This window comes from Tenrec ecaudatus, chromosome 1 (assembly GCF_050624435.1).
Source record: "Tenrec ecaudatus isolate mTenEca1 chromosome 1, mTenEca1.hap1, whole genome shotgun sequence".
Taxonomy (NCBI): Eukaryota; Metazoa; Chordata; class Mammalia; order Afrosoricida; family Tenrecidae; genus Tenrec; species Tenrec ecaudatus.
Window position 1 is genome coordinate 46,256,079 of NC_134530.1, and position 23,801 is coordinate 46,279,879.

General features: G+C 40.7%; 1 protein-coding gene across 2 annotated transcripts in view; it reads left to right on the plus strand.

Moving 5' to 3' along the window:
• Positions 1-23,801, plus strand: part of KDM1A (lysine demethylase 1A) — a 61,052-nt gene that overhangs the window by 11,611 nt on the left and 25,640 nt on the right. The window contains exons 2-3 of one of the 2 annotated variants that reach the window (XM_075552101.1): positions 2,858-3,023; positions 19,738-19,797. In XM_075552101.1, the coding sequence (XP_075408216.1) occupies positions 2,858-3,023; positions 19,738-19,797 (226 nt within the window). The remainder of the gene's footprint in view (positions 1-2,857; positions 3,024-19,737; positions 19,798-23,801) is intronic. The other variant, XM_075552109.1, reaches the window with a different exon arrangement.

Sequence of the window (23,801 nt, forward strand, 5' to 3'; positions counted from 1 at the left end):
TGAGTGTGTATTTGCTTTTAAGCTACATTTTAAAATTAAAAATGAATACCCTTAGGGGGTTTGGAATGTGTTTGTTTTTAAATACTACATTGAGATGTTCTTATTCCAACCTCTAGGTATTTTCCTATCTCATTTTTCATGAAGACCTACGAAGTCTCAGCCTTTTAAGTCTGTTCCTATATTATTTCATTCAAATCTTGTTATTAAAATGTTAAAAAGAGTATTGCTACAAAACCTTCATTATTTATAATGTACACTGACTCCTAGAGGAGGGGGGGGGAGCTGTAAAGAATGTAGCGTTTGCCACACTTGGTCTTAAATTTTTTTTTTCTTCAAAGGGCATCGTGCTCTCTGGAGCATCTTTGGGGGACCCAATACTATCAGTAGAAAGGACCCTGAGTTGTGCTTTGTGTTTGTCTTGCATTTGCCCTTTGCCCAGATTGCACATCCAACCAATGCTTATTGAGTGAGTAGGATTGAGCAGAGGATCGAAGGGGTAAGGAGGGATCTAGCACTGATAAGGGATATAAGGAGAAAGAAAACGACACTAAAACATACAATACTTTTTAAGCAACTGCAAAACAGCTTATTTTTGTTGTTTATTCTGATCATACACTGCGGTTGATTCAACAAGTTGCACACGTAGAGTTGATTGACAGTGATTGCATTTTTCAAATTGTGTGTCCACTCTCATCTTGCTTTTTGAGTTGTTCCCTTCTCATTAATACTTGCTGCCCCCCCCTAAATTGCTTATATAATCTTGCAAGTTGCTGTGCTCAATATGATCTCAGAGATTTTCAAATTAGCACCAGTACTCAAGGCTGACATTACTAAGAAAATTTCAGGGGATGTTTTTCGGTTTAAGGTTCAAGCCAGGGCAATCATTTCAGGCGTTTGTCCAGTCTCCATGGCTCTTGAATGTGTGAGTTTTATGTGAACTTAAAGTTCTACACTTCCCTCTTTTGATCAAGATTTTTCTGCAGAACCTTTGATGAAAATGTTAGTAATGGCTGTCAGCAGTGACCAGTTAGTCTGCTCTCATGGCAGTGGCGGCATTTTTTTTCATGGATCATGGAGGTAATAGAGTGCTTTTTTAACTGGCTTTATGTTTTGAATATTTTTCTTCTCCTTCATGATTTCCACCTACTACTGCCTTCAGCTTTGTCTTAACCAGGATAGAGTTTCGGCTCATCTACACTTCTCCAGATTTCATGGGGAACCGTCCTGTACTTGAACGGGATCTTCGCCTTCTTTGAGTCAGGGGCACCTTCATTCACCCTTGTTCTCTCCATGCCTCAAGTGTTGAGCATTTGAATAAATGAATATGGTGATTTGAGTGTTAAATTAAGATTCCTGAATCATGGACTATAGCTAGTCAATTATCTGTTTTTTGCTGTTCAGTTGTCCTTAATTTTTATTTCCATTTCGACTCTAATTTCTATGGTTACTAATACTCTACCAACCTTCTTCCCCAAATCCTGTAGGTGTGCTTTTAAAGATAAAGTCAACCAGTTATGTGGAACTATTTCAGAGATACTTTCAAAGTTAAAATAGATCGTATCCACAGGACCCCATTAGAATAAATCCCGTGTGTTATATGTGGGAAAGCCCGTTATCTCTGCTGTGGTTCCATGTGTCATAGATCGCTTTAGGCTTCCTGGCATCTATCGCGCTGGGAATCGCACTGACAGTTTGCCCATGCTCCAGTGCTGGCGACGCTTGTATAATGCCATTGTGGCAGCTTTGACAGATTCATTTTATCATCTTCCTCACCCCGTGCTTCTTTATCCCCAGTAACATATTTACTAAGATGGCTTCCTCTTTGTGCTACTGAGTTGATTCTCTAGCTTTAGGACCAGAGTTTGAATTAGTGGGTATTTCTGCATCATTTGTTTCGCCTTTAGTGTTGTGGGGTGTCATGAGTCGGTCCTGACTCACGATGACTCATTGTATGACACAGGACGCACGCCTGGTCTTGTGCCTTCCTCCCCGTGGAGAAGTTTGAGCCGTTGTTGCAGCCACAGTGCCTGATGGTTCATTTCCTTGAGGCCTTTTTCTGATGGTCGCCAAGCGTGATGGCCGGAGGGGCTGGTCCCTCCGCTCACAGCATGTCTGAAGGAGGGGGGATAAAGTCTTGCTGACCTCACTTCTAAAGAACGTTCTGGCTGTACCCATTCTAAGTGAGGATTCTTTGTTTTTCTGGTAGTCTGGGACTTCAGTATTTTCCAACGGCTTAATTCAAAGGCATCGATTATTCTGTTTTTCCTTATTCTCATCACTTACTACTCCTTAATTGGTTTTAATAGAATTTCTTAGCTGATCATTCAGCGCTCTTAGGTTGCCAATTGTTTTTTCAACAGTACTCCCTTTCATTTTGACTGTTGCTATTTGCAACTTTTATCGCACCGCTCCCATTAGTTTCTGGAGTTCGTTTGCTACTTCCCCATGAAATAGTTGTTAGCAGTCTTGGCACCCACTGAACAGACCAGTTATTTTGGTTGTCTGTTTTGGTTTTCTGAAAAGTACTGAACTCTTGTTGAAACTTTCACTCTCTGCCATCAGTGCACATATTGGGGGTGAGGAGGAGGATCAGGTTGGGTTCAGGGGTTGTAGCACCCCAGCGCCAGTGATCTGAATGTCAGCGTTCTGATGTAATCAAAGTTATGGATTGGGCTAAATCTGAATCGACACATGAATTTTTCATGAAGGTCTTAAAAAAAATAACTACCTATCATTAGTCTGTTGCTGGTATTTGCGTATTTCCCTTAAAAATTAAGTCAGTAATTCTCATTCCTTGATGATTCTAAATAGATAGTTGTTCACTGTGTTTAGCTTTCCCTGTGTCATTTCCATATAGGTAGAGTACCGAGAGATGGATGAAAGCCTGGCCAACCTCTCAGAAGATGAATATTATTCAGAAGAAGAGAGAAATGCTAAAGCGGAGAAGGAAAAGAAGCTTCCGCCCCCGCCCCCCCAAGCACCACCCGAGGAAGAAAATGAAAGTGAGCCCGAGGAGCCCTCTGGTGAGTTGCAGTCATCAGCCACAGCTCTGTTTGTGTCTTAGACGGAAGACCAGCTGGATTCATTCCTCACCTCCGAGGATACGCTCGGTTTAACTGGTATTTGGTGAGTGCGCGCGCACATGTGTGTGTATGAGGGAGAGAAAGAGCGATACATATATGTATGTATGTATACATAGTTGTGTTGATATGCTTTTTGTGTGTGATACATCTATTAGGAAAGTAAAGGATGGAGTGGAAGGGTAGTGGCAGTGGAAGACAGTTGAATATAGGAGAACATTAACAATTAGAAAAAACATGCAGAATGCCAAATCCCAAGACCCAAGACCTCTCAGGCTTAGTTCTTTTAACAAAATGTAGATATGGATCGGTTCTGGCTAAATTGAGCGTTTACCACATGGTTTAATATTTTATGACAAAACCTTCACAGCGATTGTGAAGTGGCTTTCCCTGGTGGATGAGGGTAGAAATGCACTGTGAAGTCAAAGGGAAAAGTAAGTCCTAATAGTTATTGAGCCTGGGCAGTCCTAGGAATGGGATAAGATCGCTTCGGTAAGACATGGCCAGAAGATTGGACTCTGTGCTGGTGGTTTCAAAGCTTCAGGCGTTTTTAAAGAACCCTCACAGCATTCAGGTTGAAGCCCAACTTTCTAAAGACATGGAGACCAAGCGAGCAAAATCCCCATACATTTCCCAGATCATCTGCCCTCATAGAGTTTCATCAGTTCTTCTTGATACCAAATGTTTACTAAGTACCTTTCCTTGACTTAATTTTTATATTTCCAATCACTGTGGCTCATTTACTGCACCAATTCTGAAACAAGCTACTTGTTTCAGAGCATATGTTTTCAGGTTGACATAATTCATTTGAGAAGTTGCATATATATCAGTAGCTTTTTTTCTTTTCACTCTATTTCTGTAAATCACCAGAAGCTATTTGTTTTGTCATTAAAACCAACAAAAACAGTGTCAGTATTTTATTTGAGGATTAAAAAACAAAATGTCAATTAAAATTTATGTTTAGAACTTATCAAACAAAATCTTGTTACAGTATCTATAATTAAGTATAATAAAGGCATATAGTTGAAAACATAGCTTACGAATATCTTTTGGTGCCACTTCATCTATAAGAACCAGGCGTTCTAAGAGGAGTGGGCTTGTTAAACCTTTGTTAAAAGTAGCTTCTTGGGCAAAACTTCAACCTCCCTGGGAGATTTCTAGTTTCAATGATACATTACCTTTGGGACAAACTTTCTTTTTGTTGACGTTTATTCTTCCTCCTCGGTCATTTACATCTAGTTCTCTAACCTTCCTTCTGCCCCATCTCTAGCCCAATAGGATAGGTGCTGTCGGATTTCTTCTTTCTTCTGTCTCCTCTTTATTCCGGCCTGCTGATCTCGTAGTTAAGGTCCCTAAGAATTATTCAACGATAACTTGATCTCTCAGATGGAATGCTGCCACCCTCTTTTCTGTGTGTGTGTGAGTGTCTCCACTCACTGACTGATTTACCCTCGGTGCCAAGTTGCCACCTATACTTCCTGTAGTCTCTGAAATTTTTAAGTCACTTGGCCTTTGTTGTTTTCTTTTTTGTGAGAGAGTTAAGTTTTGTTTTATTGTTTCATAAATGTCAGACACTTCCCACAAAAAGCAAATGTCCTAGAGAGAATTTAGGGCTTAGAGAACTGTCTTTAGTCTATTATTTTCTTGATATTTTGTTCTGGTACTCTATAAACTAGTGCTCTAGTTTAAATAAATTGTCTTTGTTTGGGGTTGGGGGGGCTAGTTTGTTTTGTTTCTTAGGCCTTTTATATCTCAGTACTCAGAAATATGTTGATGATAGCAGACAAAACTTGATCTTATATTATTTGTGATGATGAAAATCAAGATATTTTTCTTTAATACAACTTAAAAAATTTCCTGAAAATTTTTTGGATGCATTAAGGAATTACCTTAAAGTAGCAGTGGCAGTGTACTTACTGTCTTGCCAAGGTAAGCAGTAGAATGAATCCTGATGGTGAATTTCAAAAATACTATCAGGTGAATTTAAGCATTTGCATACTGCCCAGGCTTCCAAGTCTGTAGTCTTATCAAAACCAGTTCTTTCGTTTGAGTGTTTCTGAGTCAAAAATTGAAGCATTGGCTCATAGGGCTTTTAAAAGCTTGAGAGAAGAGTTGATGTTTGTTGTCGTTTTTTAACCTTGCCTTTCACTTTAAGCCAATAATTTTAGGTAGCAATCAACTAGAAATTTACCTAATCCTCAAAATATGTAAGAGTTGCATACATTTTATGCATGCCAACTTTTAAATTTATTTAGAAAATTGTACCTTGCTTTTCATGGTGTTAATTTATTTTAGAATTTTTTTTGTGCTTTAGGTGGAAGTTTCTATTTACAAATCAGATATCCATTCCTTACTTCTCACAGGCATTGTTCCGTGACGTCGGCTGCGACTTCCGTGTTCTGGCAGAGCCCCCTTATTTCTACCTCGAGCTCCCTGTTGGCGTTAATCACGCTCTCCTGTCCCTTTCTGCCTTTACATCTTTTTTTTTTTTTTAACCAAATGTTACCCCTTTAATTGATTGTTTTAATGAGCACATTCCTCTTAGGGGTCTTGTTTATATTTTAGTTCTATTACTTGGTGAAGAGGTGACCTTTGGGATTTGCTACAGTTCCACATTAAAAGGGTGTACTTTCAGTCTTTATCAGACCAATTAATTTGGCCTTTCGTATGAGTTTGAGTTTTTCCCTATAATTTCCTCCCGTTAACTGGGATATTCCTTTGTGCGCCCGGTTACAATTGTCAATAGTCGTAGCCGGGCACCATTTCCTCCTTTTGGCTTCCAGCTAAAGGAGACTGGTTCTTGTGGGCATTAGTCTTTGGACGAATGTCTTCTTTGAGTCTGGTTTCCTCACTATCCTTTGCTCTTGTTAGAAAGAGACCAAGAGTTGTATATTAGCTGGCTGTTCAGAATGTTGAAGACCCTAGAGGATACTCTACCAAACCAGAATCAAGACATTGGATTTATATGCTGTTTTGTGTCAATTGCTCTTGATGGCCTCCGAGCACAGTGTTAATCTAAAAAAGAATAAAGTATTTTGAAGATATAAGATATGCTAAACCAGTGGGTCAAAGAATTTGGAGAAAATTCCTCTGGAAGAATGCTGAGAGCCAACCCGAGAGAAAGGCTGGAGGCATGTAGTGGACAGCCTCTGGTTCCATGCCCTGTCAAGCACGGGGACTCAGCATGGGTGCGACCGCATTTTTCTGAGCGAGGAGGTGGTTTGCACTGTTTCAACCCAATGTGCTCTTTAAGGGTTGAAACAAGAGTAGAGAGACTGGGTGTGGAGAGCTGGCTAGTTCAGTCATTTGGCTTGGTAAATTGTGGTCAACAGATAGGTTTGTTGTAACTATTACAATTGAAAGAAGATTGTGGGGTTTTTTGGCTTGTGTTTATTTAATTTGAAAGATGTCTTTTGATTTGGCTTAACCATCTGTTTTAGATTTGTTGAATTCTGAGGACCACTTAATGTAGTTGTGGGTAAATAATCCACTCTCTGCTGCACATATTTAAAACCTACACTATTTTACTTCCGGAAACATTTCCATTTTTGTATTTGTTTTAACAAATGGTGATTTTATTCTGCCTTTTCTGTGAAGATGAACATGGTTTTCATTTTAGGCTCTGGTGCTTAAACCTTTGCAGCTATGTATGTTTAATTCTTAATGGTATCACATAATAGTGGAACTGCTGGGAAATACAGTGCATTTAAAAAATAGATTGTGTTGGTTTGGAATAATTGTCTGTTACAATAGCCTCCTTTTAGAGAAATGCCTTTTTCCTTTGTTGGCTCGGTTTGTTACTCTGTGTGGCCCATGGGTCACGCCTCAGCGAGCGGGTTTCCAGTGAGGAAAGTTCCAGTCCGTTGTCTGACTGACTCCTCCCTCGGCAGGAGTCTCAGGTTTTCATTTTCATTCAGAAAGTTGATTTCGGCCCTCCCTGCCACCTTGTTGAAATTTTACCAGAACAACTTCACTAGCAGATCCTGGATTTAAATGTTCCATTAGATAGCTGCTTTCACAAGAGAACCCTGGTTTGGAAGGACATGTTTTGTGGAGATGTTTGAATTAGCTTAGTTGTACATATCCTGAGATGTCTGTGGAAATTCTAAAATAAGGGGAAGAAATTGAAATGGTCTGTTAAAGATGCTTTTCTCTAAACTTCAAGTTAATGAATTTCTCAAAGGGGACAACAGAAATATCGTTTAACAGTGCACACACACACATTGGTGTCCCTGTGTGTACCTCTTCATGTTCACTAATGTGCTCAAACGGTAGTGTGATGTGCAGACGTCTAAATCGTTCGCTGGTCAGTGACGATTCTGTATTATAATCTATTCAAATACCATAGGAAGAATAGTCTTACTATATTCTTCTTTGAAACTCCTCCACCCCAACCCCCAGAAAACAAACAAAAACGATGCTTGCCTTCTCTTGTGCTTGACAAGTTTTATGTGTTTTTAAGAGATACAAATTAGAAAGTTCATTGAATTGAGAAATTGGTGTGACAAAAGAAACTTGTGATTTTGCATACATTTTGGAATTGACTCAATGTCAGTGGGTTAGGTTTGGATTTATGCTTTGTGAAGTAGCTGTACTGTAGGATGAAAGTTTAAACAATTTCATGTAAAAGAAGATGCAATGTGAATTACTAAAAATAAGAAATTAAAATTGTAAAAGGTATTTGTTATATGGGCAGAAGAATTTTGTGTGAAATTCAATCACAAATGCTGTTAGAATGAAAATACCCACATGACAAAATTTGATAGGTTGACTTTTCAAAAGACAGACCCTTTAGGGGCGTCTTTATCACTTGCTGAAGTAGAATCGACCGGAGAAGAGAAGGAGGCTGATCGTGCGTTAAAAGAAACCATCATTGATCCTTATGCCATCACCATGTGCTTCTCCAGTCTTGGTTTATACGGTGCCCTGCTCTCCCCTTAGAGCCGCGCTTCTCAACCTGTGGGTCGTGATGCCATTGGGAGTTGAGGACCCGTTCACAGGGACCACCTAAGGTCATCGGAAAACACATATTTCCGATGATCTTAGGAACCAAGACCGCTCCTCTGTCCGTCTCCAGGCGGGTCTGCCCACATGCAGATACGCCCACCTCCCAGTACCGGGTGTGAAGGCTGTTACCCATGCTGCACCAGGCTTCAAGACAACATTTCATTTGTTATTATAAACCTTTCACAGTATAGAATGACATATTGTTTTTGTAATTAATCACTGTGCTTTAATGATCAATTTGTAATAATGAAAATACATCCTGCATATCAGATATTTACATGTGATTGATAACAACAAGACTACAGTTATGAAGTAGCGACGCAAACACTTGTATGGTTGGGGGTCACCACACCACGAGGAACTAACTATGACAGGGCTGCGGCCTGAGAACGGCTGGGAACCACTGCCTTAGAGAGAACCATGCTGGTAGCAGTCTGGAGCTGGCCCGGTTGGTGCTCGCCAAGTACTAGATGTGGCAGTCTGGACAGTTGGGCTAGTTTTTTGTGTGTTGTGTTTTCTTCGTCAAAGCTATTCCTAGTCTCAAAAGGGCTGTCCCCAAGCTTTTACGCTTGGTTTCTTCTCGCGCCTACACGGGGAGTTCAAAACCAGATTCTGATTTTCGCTGCAGGAAAGATGATAGAATTCTACTCCCTCTCCGTACCCAGCAGGAGACCCCCTTTTGTGAGTTTTTCCAGAAATGCCTGGGGAATTCATGCCAGATATGGTTACCTATGTTGCCATTTTGACTGGGTAGAAAAGAAATAATCTGGATTCATGTGAGTCCTCAGTATATGGTACTTGATGCATATATTCAGAAAACAAAATCTAGGATTAATTTTCTCACCTGTTTTTATTAAACATCATTTAGGTGTGTTCTGTTTTGCTCCAGCATAATTTACTGGAGAGCCTAGAAAAAAAATGTCAAAAATTGCATAGGCAATCTAAATCCAGATCAATTTAGCAGAATTATTTAAAGCACGTAATTTGTGTGGGAATTGAGAGAGAGACTAAATATAAACATGGACCAAGCACATTTCTATACAACACACGTTCCTTACATTCGGAGATTAGAGTTTAGGATGAGCCCCAAGGAAATATGGGCTAGCAAGTGCTCTTGAGTGCTACATTTCAGTATGAAAGTTGCAGAACAATTAAGAAGCAGAGAAGGTGGAGAGCAGGAAGCCTTTCCAAAGATCCGTGGTGCCTCACTGGAGGGGAAAGCGGGGTGGGGGGATGGGGGGTTGGGGGGGCGTTAGTAAAGTGAAGTGGGTAAACATCCATTTGCTGTACAAAGCAAGATCTCCTCCTTGCGTGGCAGTGCCGCATTCACTGTTTCTGTGCGTGTCAGTTGTGTGAATGCAGTCTCTTATTTGAGACACAGCACTCAAAGCTCAAAGATGAAGATTAGGGCCACTTTGAGAGAAGGCACGGTCAGGACAGGGTCAGAGAGATTTATCCTTGAGGAGCCCAGCAATACAAGAAAACATGCACGACGTATAGTGGGAACAGTGTTTCTCTTCAAAACGTCTTTGGGCATTTTACATGAAACCTAAGGGGATGAAGTTGGGCATTCAGATCCTTCATCTTTAACGGTTTACAGCTTTTGACTGATCAGGACCATTGGATCAGACACTACCCGTGTGTGTCTTTGAAGGCTTGTCTTTAATGATTTAATTTCATTGGTTATTTTGTTTTATTTTTTATTAGATAAGTGATTTTATTTTTTATGATTTTAAAACTTCCTTTTCTTACTGTCATTTATTTCATCTGATTATGGCATAATAAAAGATCTACTTTATTTTTGCATAAGGATTTTCTCATCTGTAAAATGGGCTTGCTAAACAGTATCAGATGGGGAAGAGAAAGCCACCTTTATATACAAACATCTTGCATTTATTTTTTTAAATTAATCATTATATGGGGGGGTTACAAATCTTATGACAGTCCCTCATTCAGTTGTATTAAGCACACTTGTACATATTTTGCCATCAACATTTCCAAAACATTTTCTTTCCACTTGAGCCCTTGGTATCAGCTCCTCTTTTTCCCCCTTACCTCTCCCACCCTCCCACTGTTGTGAATCCTTGATCAAATGGATATTTTTTTTTTTAACAATTTATTGGGACTGATACAATTCTTTTCACAGTTCATACATATACATACATCAATTGTATAAAGCACATCTGTACAGTCTTTGCCCTAATCATTTTTTTCTCTTTTCTTCTTTTACATTTTATTAGGGACTCATACAACTCTTACCACAATCCATACATATACATACATCAATTGTATAAAGCACATCCATACATTCCCTGCCCCAATCATTCTCAAGGCATTTGCTCTCCACTTAAGCCCCTTGCATCAGGTCCTCTTTTTTTTCCCCCTCCCTCCCCATTCCCCCCTCCCTCATATGCCCTTGGTAATTTATACCTCGTTATTTTGTCATATCTTGCCCTATCCGGAGTCTCCCTTCCCCCCTTCTCTGCTGTCCCTCTCCCAGGGAAGAGGTCACATGTGGATCCTTGTAATCAGTTCCCCCTTTCCAACCCACTCACCCTCCACTCTCCCAGCATCGTCCCTCACACCCTTGGTCCTGAAGGTATCATCCACCCTGGATTCCCTGTACCTCCAACCCTCATATGCACCAGTGTACAGCCTCTGTCCTATCCAGCCCTGCAAGGTAGAATTCGGATCATGGTAGTTGGGGGGAGGAAGCATCCAGGATCTGGGGGAAAGCTGTGTTCTTCATCGATACTACCTCACACCCTAATTAACCCATCTCCTCTCCTAAACCCCTCTATGAGGGGGGATATTATTTTTATTTCATGTCTTACACGTCCATTGTTTCCCATCACCCACATTTCTTTTACTCGTCCACCTGGAGTGGGGGGGCTATATATCCAACCTTGTGATGGGTTTCCCCTTTGTCTTCCTTCCCCCATCTCCCCACCATCCCCTGTCCTCATGATATCGCTACTCTCGCTACTCTTCCTGAGGGCTTAAAAAGTTTTTTAAATTTAATTTTATTGGGGGCTCATACAACTTTTATCACAATCCATATACACATCAATTTTGTAAAGCACATTTGTACATTCGCTACCCTCATCCTCAAAACATTTGCTTTCCACATAAGCCCCTGGTGGCATCAGCTCCTCATTTAACCCCCTCCCTCCCCAGGGGTCCCCACTCCCTCATGAACCCTTGATAATTTGTAAATTATTATTTTGTCATCTCTTACCCTGTCCGATGTCTCCCTTCACCCACTTTTCTGTTGCCTGCCCCCCCAGGGAGGAGATTATATGTAGATCGCTATAATCGGTTCCTGAGGGTTTTTATCTGTCCTGAAGTCCATGTGTCCAGAGCTCTTATCTGTACCAATGTGTGTACTCCAGTCTAGCCAGATTTGTAAGGTAGAACTGGGTCATGGTAGTGGTGGGGAGGGGGAGCATTCAGGAACTAGAATATAGCTTGCATTTATTAAACACTGTGTTGAACCAGGAAAAGGCTGCATTGCTATCTTATTCAGGAGAAAATCAGGTCTTTTCGTATACGAGGTCAATATAGATGCTCAACCAGTCACTTTTGGGAACTTTAAAAAGTGTAGCCTATTTCCAGTGAAGGAATGGGTCACTGATAACAGGTCATTTGTGAAGCATCGGGAACTGTTGGCGCATGCACACACAGGCACCATTATAGCTAAAGACTAAAAGTGTGGTACTGAATCTTTAATGTTAACGTTGAATCATGAGCGGAATGACACGTTTTAATATTTGCTATTGTATATTTTTCTTCTCTCAGAGATGAATTTAAATGAAATCCATCTGTTAAATATCAAGATACATGGATTTCATTTATATTCTCTGAGGAGTGAAAAAAAGTCGATAGTAGCAAACATTAAGATTTTCCCTTTGACTCTCTCACTCACTCTCTCACTCTCTCACTCTCCCACTAACTCACTCACTCACTCTCTCACTCACTCACTCTCCCACTAACTAAAAAAAAAAAAAAGATTTTCCCTTCATCTCATCAAGAGAAGATGGCAGGAAGACACAGCCATTGTATCAAACGGAAGTGGTAGGTACTCAACAGGTGGCACATGATGGAGAGCCAGCCTTATTGAGGGAAGGAATCGAAGCTGCCCTGAAGGCATCGGTGAAAAACAACCAAAAACCACACTCCCTGCCTTCGACTCAATGCTGACTCATTCATATCAGCCCCTGGCGGTATCCGAGATGGTGACTGCTTATGGGAGTAGAAAGTCCAGCTTTCTCCCGAGGAGCTGCTGGTGGTTTAGAACTGCCGACCATACGGATCACAGCCCAATGTAACCACTACACCACCAACGCTCCTTGGGTAAAAAACAAGGCCTCAGGAATTGAAAGAATGTCAGTTACTGTTTCCACAAATATAACCAGAGTGCGCCTTAGAAGGGAGGATGAGGAAACTTGGTCTCACATTCTTGGGGCGTGTTACCAGGAGTCAGCCCCGAGAGACATCGTGCTTGGTACAGAAGAGGAAGGTCCTCAGCGAGAGGAGCTTGCACCTGTGGCTGCAGCAGTGGCCTCCCGCGCGGGCGGGCAGCCCAAGGCTGGGGGTCTTGTGTTCGCGCCCACGGCACGCCTGTGAGTCAGTCCACTCCACGGCACCCAACAGCAACAGGACGTATCAAGCTAGAACAGATGTCACACGTTTCTTTCATTTTGGCACCAGAGTGTTTAAAGCCCCGAGGATAAGATTGTGTTTATTATTATTCTAAGTCTTTTGATAGAAGAACCTATATTAGTGATGACCAGGTAGTATCTTCCTTCAGAGAATTATAGACCTAAGCCACAGGTAAAGTGGAAGGAGCCTCGAATCAAAGATAGCCCGAGTCCAGAGAAACGTGTCTAAGCAGGACAAGGTTCTCTTGTTAGAAAACTCATGGTTACCCAGTTTTGAAAAGTTACTGAGGTTTTAAAATAGGAGTCCAAGAAATAAGTTTAACATTGTTTTAAAACCAGGGTGGATAACTAAAAAAAAAGTACTCAGGTATACCTTAAGCTTGGTAGTTAGGCAACATAACATCCATCCATACATAAATAACAACGTATATACATACTATACTGCATATGAATGTGTGTTTATTTGAACATATATAACACTGTATATGCATGTTTATTTGAAACATTCATACAAGACATGCACAAATATGTATTTGTATATATAGTATATATATGTTGTGTGTTAATTTGAAATATTTTAAAATGTAAACTACACAGCGAAATAAGTACAGATCTGGAAGATTCCTGCTGTGGAATGTGGAGGGAGAGGGAAATAATTTGGGAGGAAGTAGATTCTTTCCATTAGCTTCTAAAAGCTCTTCTTGGCTCCCTCACTTGCTGGACTTTTACTTTCTTTAAGAGAGGGTAGGATCCTTGCTGCTGAATTTCTCACTTTCACCCAGTGCTGAGTGTTTGGGGGCAGTGGTCTCCTCCTCCATTGGTAACATGGAGAGGTCCCAGAGGGTGGCCTGCCTCACGCAGAACCATCGGAACCCATGCATTTTGTTTTGAGTTGTCTTGTTGGAGACTGCTAGTTGGGCTAGCTTAGTCTTGAATGTGAGGATTGTGAAAGACCAGACCACCTTTGGTTACGTTACACATGGGGGTGCTGTGAGACAGCCAACAATAGTTTACTTTCATTTGCATTTCTGTAATTACTGTAGATACTCTCTTGCCAAGAACCATAAGCCAGAAAGTTCGGTAGAAATATGTCTTGGATACTTAGGGGGTGTTTTGAAGCCACTTCTTTGTGCCGAGAGGAGAGGAAAGCAGCATTAAATGGTGGTGGTCACCAACAACTAATGACCGCTCCTGTCTTTTTAACTTGGCATTTGTCTGTTGATGAATTCCTTTTTGAAACTCTTGCCTATGTTCACGAATTTAATCACACATCAACAACTGCCTCAAACTCTCTAAGTCTAGTATTACTTCCATTTAGCTGAAAGTCTTTTAACCCCATTCATTCTTTGGATCCTATTACTTAATTACCAACATCTTAAGAACATTTCTAACATTCTCTAAAAACTCCCACATTTCCTATTTTCCCACTGTATTGTTTCTCTTGAATTTAAGACCTTGGAGTCATCTGGGAAGCCCTTATTTATTTATTTATTAAAAACAAATCAATTTATTAGGGGTTCATACAACTCTTATCACAATCCATATATACATCCATTGTGTCAAGCACATGTGTACATTTATTGCCCTCATCATTCTCAAAACATTTGTTTTCTACTTGTTCTCTTGGTATCAGCTCCTCATTTATTCCCCCTCCTTCCCCACTCCACCCTCCCTCACGAACCCTTGATAATTTATAAATTATTATTTTGTCATGTCTTACACTTCACCCACTTTTCTGTTGTCCATCCCCCAGGGAGGAGGTTATATGGAGATCCTTGGTTCCCCCTTTCTACTCTACCTTCCCCTTTACCCTCCTGGTAACGCCACTCTCACCACTGGTCCTGAGGGGTTCATCTGCCCTGGATTCCCTGTGTTTCCAGTTTCTATCTGTACCAGGGTACATTCTCTGGTCTAGCTGGATTTGTAAGGTAGAATTGGGATCATGATAGTGGGGTGGAGGAGCATTAAAGAACTAGAGGAAAGTTTTATGTTTCATTGGTGCTATACTGTATCCTGAGTGGCTCATCTCCTCCCCAAGACCCTTCTGTAAAGGCATGTCCAGTTGCCTACAGATGGGCTTTGGGTCCACATCCTGCACTCCTCCCTCATTCACAATGATAAGATTTTTCTTTGATGCCTGATACTTGATCCCATCGACACCTCATGATCACACAGGCTGGTGTGCTTCTTCCATGTGGGCTTTGTTGCTTCTGAGCTAGATGGCCGCTTGTTTACCTTCAAGCCTTTAAGACCCCACACGCTGTATCTTTTGATAGCCAGGCACCATCAGTTTTCTCCACCACATTTGCTTATGCACCCATTTGTCTTCAGCGATCATGTCACGAAGGTAAGCATCATGGAATGCCAGTTTAATAGAACAAAGTGTTCTTGCATTGAGGGAGTACTTGAGTGGAGGGGGAAGTCTTTTGTCACTTTGATCAGATCTGTTAGAAAGTTGTGTCTTCCTGTTCCATTTCTCAAGGAGCCTGCTGGTACAGTGATTAAGTGCTCAGCTGCAAATCAAAAAGTCGTCAGTTGGAACCTACTAGAAAGATGTGGCAGTCTTCTTCCAACAAGATTTCATGGCCTTGGAAAATCTACAGAGCTTTTCTGCTCTGTTCTGAGAGGTTACTATGAGTCAGAAAGAACTGGATGGCAGTGAGTTTGATATAGAATCCATCCCCGTCACCTTGTTAACCTGATGGATTTTGCTTCACGTCTAAATTACGTCAACCTTTCAGTAACCTTTATCTTGGTCACCTTCTCTAATCCAACCAGTATAATGTAACCAGATAAGTTTAAATTAAATATCATCTGTCTTGATGCTCTGCTAAAAATTGTATCATCCCCCTCATTACTATTAAGATCAAGCTTTGACACCAAAGGTGGCCTGGTTTATCCAGCCCACTGATGTGCTGCTGCTCTTTCAGACCATCCCCTGCATTAAAACATGCTGCTGTTTAGTCTTTTGCATATTCCACCTCCTTGTCTTCTTGCCTTTGTCCATATTGTTCTGGGCCATAGAGGTGCCTTTGCTTCCTCCCAACCTATGCAAATCTCTCTGGATTTGTTTAGCAAGGCTTCTGTGCCTCCCAAGCCTGGGTTAGCTTCTTTTCTTATAAAATAATTTTAAAGGCATTTCCTTTTCTCCTTAGTTAGATTGTAAAGTCCTTGAAAGAGGGAACTCTGTCTTACGTTTTTGTATTTGTGCTTGGGATTCCTATCCGGTAAATATTGAATTAGATTATTAAATTAGAAACGACCCTAATATGTTCATATAATCAATGCTTAACGTGTTTAAAGATGGCTTTAACTTTTTGAAATGTTTCACTCCTGCCAGTTTCTTAGGTATCAGCTTTTAGTCTATAAATTAGTCTGTTTTACTTGAGCTTCTGTTTAAAAAGCATTGTTTCCTAGAAGATTGAAATGTTTCCAGAAGCCATCCATGTGACTGTGATCCCAAGAAACGGAAAGATTAAATTGGGACTCTGCTGTCAGCTCTAAGTCAGTGGGTCTCACCTGCCAGATGGAGGAAGGTATTTGAAAGTCATCATCCACTTCATTTTCAGATGTTGGAGGAGAGATCTCTTGAGTGGTGGCAAAGTGCCCAGCACTGTGGCTGTAATTAAACTACTGCGTCGTTCGGCAGGAACGGCTGAGCAGGTCGGTAGGCAGTACAGAAGATCGGCAAAGGCTGCCACGTCAGATACATCAAGAAGAATTCCTGTTTCCCTTGGAGAAGATTTGCATAAACAGCCTCTCTTATGGTCTTTATATCAAGTTTTTAACTTGTGTGTGTGGGGGGGGGTGCTCTTTTAGTGTATGTAGTGGTAGGAATGAAAACAAAAGGTGATCTAAAAAAACACTAAAGAAATTCCACACCAAAAACCAGCCCATGCTGATGTGAAGGTGCCCAAATCAAGGCGATGCTAAAAGGTGGCTTTTGCACATTTTCATTTCCTATTTTGAATTTGCTTTCGTGTAAGATACCAACTGTGCTTTCTTGCTGTTCCATGTCTTTGTGTCACTATCAGACGCAAGTCCTAGGATGGAGAGACCCAAAGAGCGGGCGCGTGTGCATTTTCTCGTTCTAAGCAGACCCTACCTAGACGGGCACTTGGCTGCAAGTGCTTGTGTGTGGCCTGTGTCTGGAGAGCAGCCAAGAGCTGGTCCAGAGCGCCCTGGTAAAGATGGGGAAAGTGACCCCCAGATAGACCACAGCCACACAGTTGATGCCCACTTACAGACACCCTGGGGGCCAGGGTAGGAGTGCCCCGTGTGTCTCCGAGAGACTGTAGCTTTCTGGAAGCAGGCGCTCATCGCCCTCCTGCAGAGTGGCGGGCCGTAGCCCGCTGTGTAGCCACTGCGCCACAGGCAGTCACCCTCAAAATCGTCCCGAGATGAAGCACGCAACCTCTTCTTTCCCTTCCAAACAAATCATGATTCCTTCATCAAGTTGAAAGCTATATCTCTTGTCCTTTTACTTCGTTTTTAATGATTTTTAAGTTTCACTTTTTCATTGTTTATGTTTGTATCATTTTCTGCTTGGTTTCCACCAATTTTCTTTGCTTAAATAATACTCTGGCATTTCATACCCCTTGTGACTTTTTGCTTTTATGAAGGAATCTTTTTTAAAAAATCTTCCTAGGTTAGTCAATATTTTCCATACCTCTTTTATGATTTTAATCAAGGGATAATCCTTATAAGACAAATGATTCTGTCCTACCTTATTGTTCCTTCTTATTAACCTTTTGAGCACTTAAATCAGAGATAAAATACCCTTATTTCTATTAAGTAACAATGACTCACAGAGAGAAACTCTGTCAAGAGACACCTGTAGGTTAAAATCAGCCAATTAGCATATTATATGACATGGAGGGTGGTGATAGAAATAATTAAATAATTCAGACAGCTTGAATATATTTTTAGTCAATTTAAAATTATTTTATTTTGAAAGAATGATGAAGGGTCTTCACAGTTGCTTTCATTCTTTGCCAAGCCAAAAACATAGCTTGTAAGAGGAACTTTGTCATTCTTCTACTAAAATGTTATTCTCAGGGGTTCTGTTTATTTCTTATTTTTTGTAAACAGAGAGTTTTCTTCTTAATTTTTACACTTACAAAAAACAAATTAAGAAACAAACAAACAGAAAGAATTCTATTGATACATTAATATATCACATAATTCAATAGTTTCACCAAATCAAGAAGTTATACAATCTTTATTACAATCAATTTTAGAGCATTTTCTTTTCTCCCGTACTCTTGTTATTCGTGTAAATTTTTTTTCCATTTTGGCAAAAATATCCATGACAAGGGTTATGCCTATTTCTGAGCTTCCCCCTTTCACAAATAAAGCACAGTGTTTTGATCTAGTTTGGTTCTATTCAGAATCCAACTAAGCAATGACAGTGGTTCTTAAGGGATTATTAATTAAACAATTATTGAAAAAGAAAAACCTATAGTAAAGGTCTTTTTCATGAATCAACTGAGAACTTATTTAAAATGAACATTTCTGATTTGAATACAAATTTGTAGATTGAATTTAGTAATTAATGTCACTTCTTTATGTGCTTACTACCTTTTCCAAGAGTTGTCACCAACAAATCACATGTCTCATTCCTTGTTTAAAAAGCATAACCTTTTATAACAGTCATTCTCAACCTTCCTAATGCCGCCACCCTTTAATACAGTTCATGCTGTGACCCCCCCCAAAAAAAAGCCATAAAGTTACTTTCGTTGCTCCTTAATCACTGTAATTTTGCTACTATTATGAATCAGGGAACCCCTGTGAAGGGGTTGTTTGATCCCCAAAGGGGTCGTGACCCACAAGTTAAGAACCACTGTTCTATAACTTGAAAGACCTTTCAGATAAGAACTTAGTCAAGTGACTTTAGGATGAGATTCAATTCTACCTTTATTTTCCCTTATTGCAACATGTTCTAATATTACGTTTTAATGATCAATTTTTTTCCTTTCCTTCATACACTTAAAAATGAAGCTATTATTTGATGTCTCACAGCTCTTGGCACATTCTCATCGTAAGGGGCTCTGTTTCACTTGATCAATTGGTTTTCTATTGAGGGTATCTCTTTTAAACTACACCATTTAATGAACCCTGCCCGGTTGAAAGCACCGATGGGGGGTGGGGTGGGGGGACGACCAGGGAGCAAGTCTAGGTAGTAGCATCTCTCAGTGAGAGGTTTTGGAAGAGTCTGGAAGACAATTAATTCTACTTATTTTCAGATGGATCTTTCAAACTTTGATAATTTTCTTGACGCTATTTTTACTCATTAGTAAGGGATATTTTTTAGAAGACTTGGGTAGCTTGAGTTAGAAGGTCTCCCAAGATCTTGTCTGTTCCCCTTCCAAAGTGTGTGTCCTCTCGACTTGGCATATGACTGGAGAGATCTTAAGACATGTTGTAAAGTGCCAATAGGGAAGCACCAGCCCTGTCTAGTAAGCCGAGTAAACGCAGTATCGTTTGGAGTTGAATCTCTTAAGTTATAGTCTCTCCTTTGAGAGACGGGGAGGAGACCTTATCTTTATTGTCTGAAGGAAGAAAGCTGAAGGTAAAGGGATGTTGAGCTGATGCTGACTTTTGGCCACTCCAGGTCCCAGAACCCAGGCCACAGCCATTCGCAGTCTAGCAGTGGACAGTGAAAGACACTTGGACTGCTGTTTCCCCCACACCCCTGTCCTTGACTGTTACACCAGACTGACAGCAAGTACCTAGCCACGAGAGACCCTGTGCACCTCGTTCCACTCCCTTTCAACAAGAACACATGCGGAAAATGGAATTTTCTGACCAGAATTTGGAAGACGACAGTGTTGATTCCCTGGGCCTTGGTTCCAGAAGAAGGAGCTCTCTGAAATTGGGTTTACTAGTTGGTGGTGAATTCATAAGTCGCCAACTACTAGGCCTTTATGTCCAGATAATATCCTAATTTATGGAGTAAGGTCCCTGAGTTCTCCTCTTTCCTTCCACAGGACAAGCAGGAGGACTTCAAGACGACAGTTCTGGAGGGTATGGAGACGGCCAAGCATCAGGTGAGGGTGGCATTAGATGCTTGCCACTTAGTAGCAAGAGCCGCCAAGTCAGGGATTGATGCTTGCAAGTATTTTTGGCTGTAGTATCCACGTTTTAGCCAGAAGTGCAGGGGAAATTTAACCCACAGGATAGGGTAGGTGTAGAAAGGGCGTAGCCAGACCAAAAGCAAGCAAAACCTTCTGAAGTCCTCAGGCCGATCTCAGCCCTCCACTCTCCTTCATGTTTTTGAGGACATGGCGGTGCTTTTCTCCCCGGCAGCCTCTGCGGTAATAACGATCATGCTACAGTGGATACAGACTTAGGAATCCTGGGACCAGTAACGAAGGGATCGAGTAAGATGCAGAGATGAAAGCGTCACAGGAACAGAGCGGAAAGGCAGTCTAGGACTAGTCAGCTGGGGTTATGCAGGCAAACGACATCTAAAATGGTGGTTACGTGATATTGGGTGCATTTTTTTCTTCAATTTTTTGCAATTTAAAATTTTTTGCAATTTAAAAATTTCTCATAAAAATCATCTTTTTTAGCAAGTCTGTCCAATATACTTTCTTTTCAGAGCAGACAATATGAAGTTTGTATTATAGGAAAAAGCAGAGGATCAGGTGACTTACACAGGTTGCTGTCTGGTGCAGTTACGTTTCGTTCCAGTGATCTGAGGTAGCAGGTCCGGAGTTGATCCTTTGCTTCTTAAAGAATGTTTTGTGTCTTCCAGGGCTCAAAGATGGCCTGTAGATACATTTTGATAAAGTGGATGGTAGCTCACTTTCAGAGTTTATCACTTCACAGTTATTAAATCTGCCTACTTCCAGTGATTTGTAAGGTTGCATCAACCAGATCCAGGGAATGTGTGTATTTTACTCTGTTGAATCAAAGTGGTTCACTGTGCAGAAATCCATAGTTAGGGGCGGATGTCTTTGAGTGTTATTGCAAGGACCAAACCTTGATCATCGGTACATGTATGTCTCGGAGGAGTTAAGCTCTCGTTCAGAATCGCGGTCTGGGGCGGGTAACCCTTTAAGAAGGCTTCTGTCAAACGAAGCACTAGACCCTCCATCTCAAGGATCAGAGAGAAGTAACCTTTAGAGCCTTCACCTTCAAGAGAGAAATTTGAATTTTCTTTTGTTGCTTTTTAGTTTTGTGTCTGTTTTGCTTTTTAGTTTTTACTGTGACTTTATATTTGTTCCTTTACTTAAGTCATAGGGTTGATCGCTGCCAGTGCAAACAGACTTTTATATACAACTGATGCGGATGGTGCACTGTTGGTAGAACGGACGTTTTAAGTGTTTACAGAACGATGGGGGCTGTGTGAACCCTGCAGGGTTCTTTTCAGGTCCTTGGCGTGCTCAGCAGCGTCCATTAGCGTTCAAAGCGCGTGGCCGTAGATCATCCGTGGTCTTCTCTCACTGGGGCCAGGTGACCTGCTTGGATTTCTTGCTTGGACCCAGCATCGTGTCTTGACTTCTTAAAATTCACTTCTAGTGGCAGGTGTGTTTTAACAAGTCAGAGCTGGAAGGGAGAGGGACATCCTCTGCCACCGTATTCTCTCTCCGACCTCGTGCAGTAGGTCTTGCGGTGCAGCGGTGGTCGAGGTGGGCTACAGTGGCCGTGGAGGAAGAGTGAGAACTCTGGAGTGCATGGGTTTACATCTTCCTTCCTAGACTCATTTAAAGGGGCTTTTACTCTGAAAATCATAGTTCTAAAGCATAAGGAATCATGAGCCTCTGCTTTTTATTTCTTTTCTTCCCCTGCACATAATTCTTTGTATTTTTAAACCACTAGGCCTTAACATGATGCACCTACTGATGCTGGTTTTAAGTAAAGTCTTTACTGTGTAGTTTCTAGTAGGCTTTTGTTTTCACCCCGGAATTAGGAATTGCACTATCTTCTCATAGCTAGTCACCACTATTTACTTTATGAAAAGAGTAAAAGACAAGTCCTTTTAATGTTACCCCACTATAGTCAAATTCTACCTGGACCGGAGCAGAATCAGGGGCGGGTTCCACGGAACAGATAGAAAACACTACTGTGTTTTTAGAGACAGTGCTAGCCAGCCAGTCAGAACTTGGGAAAGGGTGGTACTGCGTCATTCAGCTTATGACTCCATTCTGTAAGGTGTTGATGGACCATCCTGTGAGAAGTGGGGACGGGCAAGAAGGAATTGAACAGAGGACAGGATTAATACATCGACAGCCTGGGGGTTTTAGATAGCATTCTAGGTTTCTGGAGTACCAGATTCTATTAAGTGTACACAAACCCCCAAAACACAAAATTATATTCCAGAGCCAGTTGTAAGTTTCTTAGGAAAGACAGGGTTAAGGTCAACTCTGTTCTTGAAGGCTTCCCCCAGAGCAGTTAACTGTGGTGTTAGAGCATTCAAGTTAGTGTGTTGCTTCACTTTGGAAGTACCCTAAAAGAAGAATATGCTGGTCTAGCTTTTGAGCCAGTTTGGTTCCAAATGAACATATTCTTTGCTTATTTTTAAAAAGCTTTTCATCCTAGTTTGACAGTAATCTTCATTCTTTGAAATAGTCTTTATGCTGACGTAGCAAAAGGAAGGAAATAATTATTGAGGGTTTTAGAGACCAGCTTTCATTAAGTAGGTTTTTAGATATCTAGCAGGTAGAGATGCAGAAGAATATGATTCTAAGAGTGTCAGTGTCAGAAGTGACTTTGAGGGTCTAATTCCTTGGGTAAGCTTTTATGCTGAATTTATAGATACTTGAGATCGGTCATGGGATTTATATTTATAGTTGAATAATAAGGAATATAAATTTCTTCATTCTTACGTATTCTCAAGATTCCCACAGTTAACCATTTACATTACAGGGACTTTCAGAAAGAAAAAAAAGGAAACACTTTTAATGAAGAGCCAAATGTAATTTAGAAGATGTTATTAAAAGTAATACTTTGCAGTAAGATTAATGTCAGTGGCCACTTATTAAACATAGAAGATAATAAAATGAAGAAAACTGACCCTATTTCTAAGGGGGGGAGCATAAGAATTTAATAGAGATGCCTGATTTCAAGATTATTGATACCAAGAAGTAACCGGTTAAGAGATATTTGGTTCAATACCCAGCATTAATGTGTGCTTACAATGTGAGGTGTATTTTTATTTGGGTATAGAGAACTGGGGACTCAATGCTGCCTGATTTTAGAAAATTTAATATTGCTGAAATAATCTGTACCTTCGATAGTTACCTTTCTTGTTTTCTGGCCTTGGTTGTCTGACTCTTCCACAACAGTATGCTGCTTATTTGATCATGTTTTCTGACAGTCTCTTGCAATTCGTTCAGCTGAAGTAGAAGTTGTTCACTCGATGTAGTAAGATGAACCATAGTTGTATTCCTATCTAATGCTGTTGCATCGTAGTCTTTTCGCCTTGCATGTGAGCACAGTTAAGTTGTTATAATTAACCCATTATTAATACCAGTCAGTTTGCTTGACCTCTGATGAACCATCATTGCTTTTTAGTGTTTTTCATTTTAATGTTTTAGCGAAACAAACCCCTGCCATTAGCTCCAGCTTTGTAAATTACACTGTAGCTCTCTTGTCCTTTTTATTTCCTGCCAAACTAATGCTGTTCTGTATATTCTCTTTCCATTGTCAGTGCTTCCAACTTCTTGTGTCTTATGCTTTAAAAGAATTAAATATAGATCTTTGGTGCATATTTTATAACAATGTTTCAGTGGCCTTGAAATTTGAATTTCTTTAAATTGTTATTTTTATAGGCTGGTGTTGAGGACACTTTTCTAAGGTGTTGTTAGAACTGTATTAACATATTCTACTGTATATAGTAAAACAAACCCACTGCCATTGAGTCAATAGTGACTCGGCGATCCTATAGGACAGGGTGGAACTGCCTCAGTGAGTTCCCAAGACAGTCACTGTTCATGGGAGTAGAAAGCCTCGTGTTTCCTGTGGAGCAGCTGGTGGTTTCCACCTGCCAACCTTGCTGCTCACAGCACAACTCATAACCACTACACCATAGTTAAGCATCTCATTT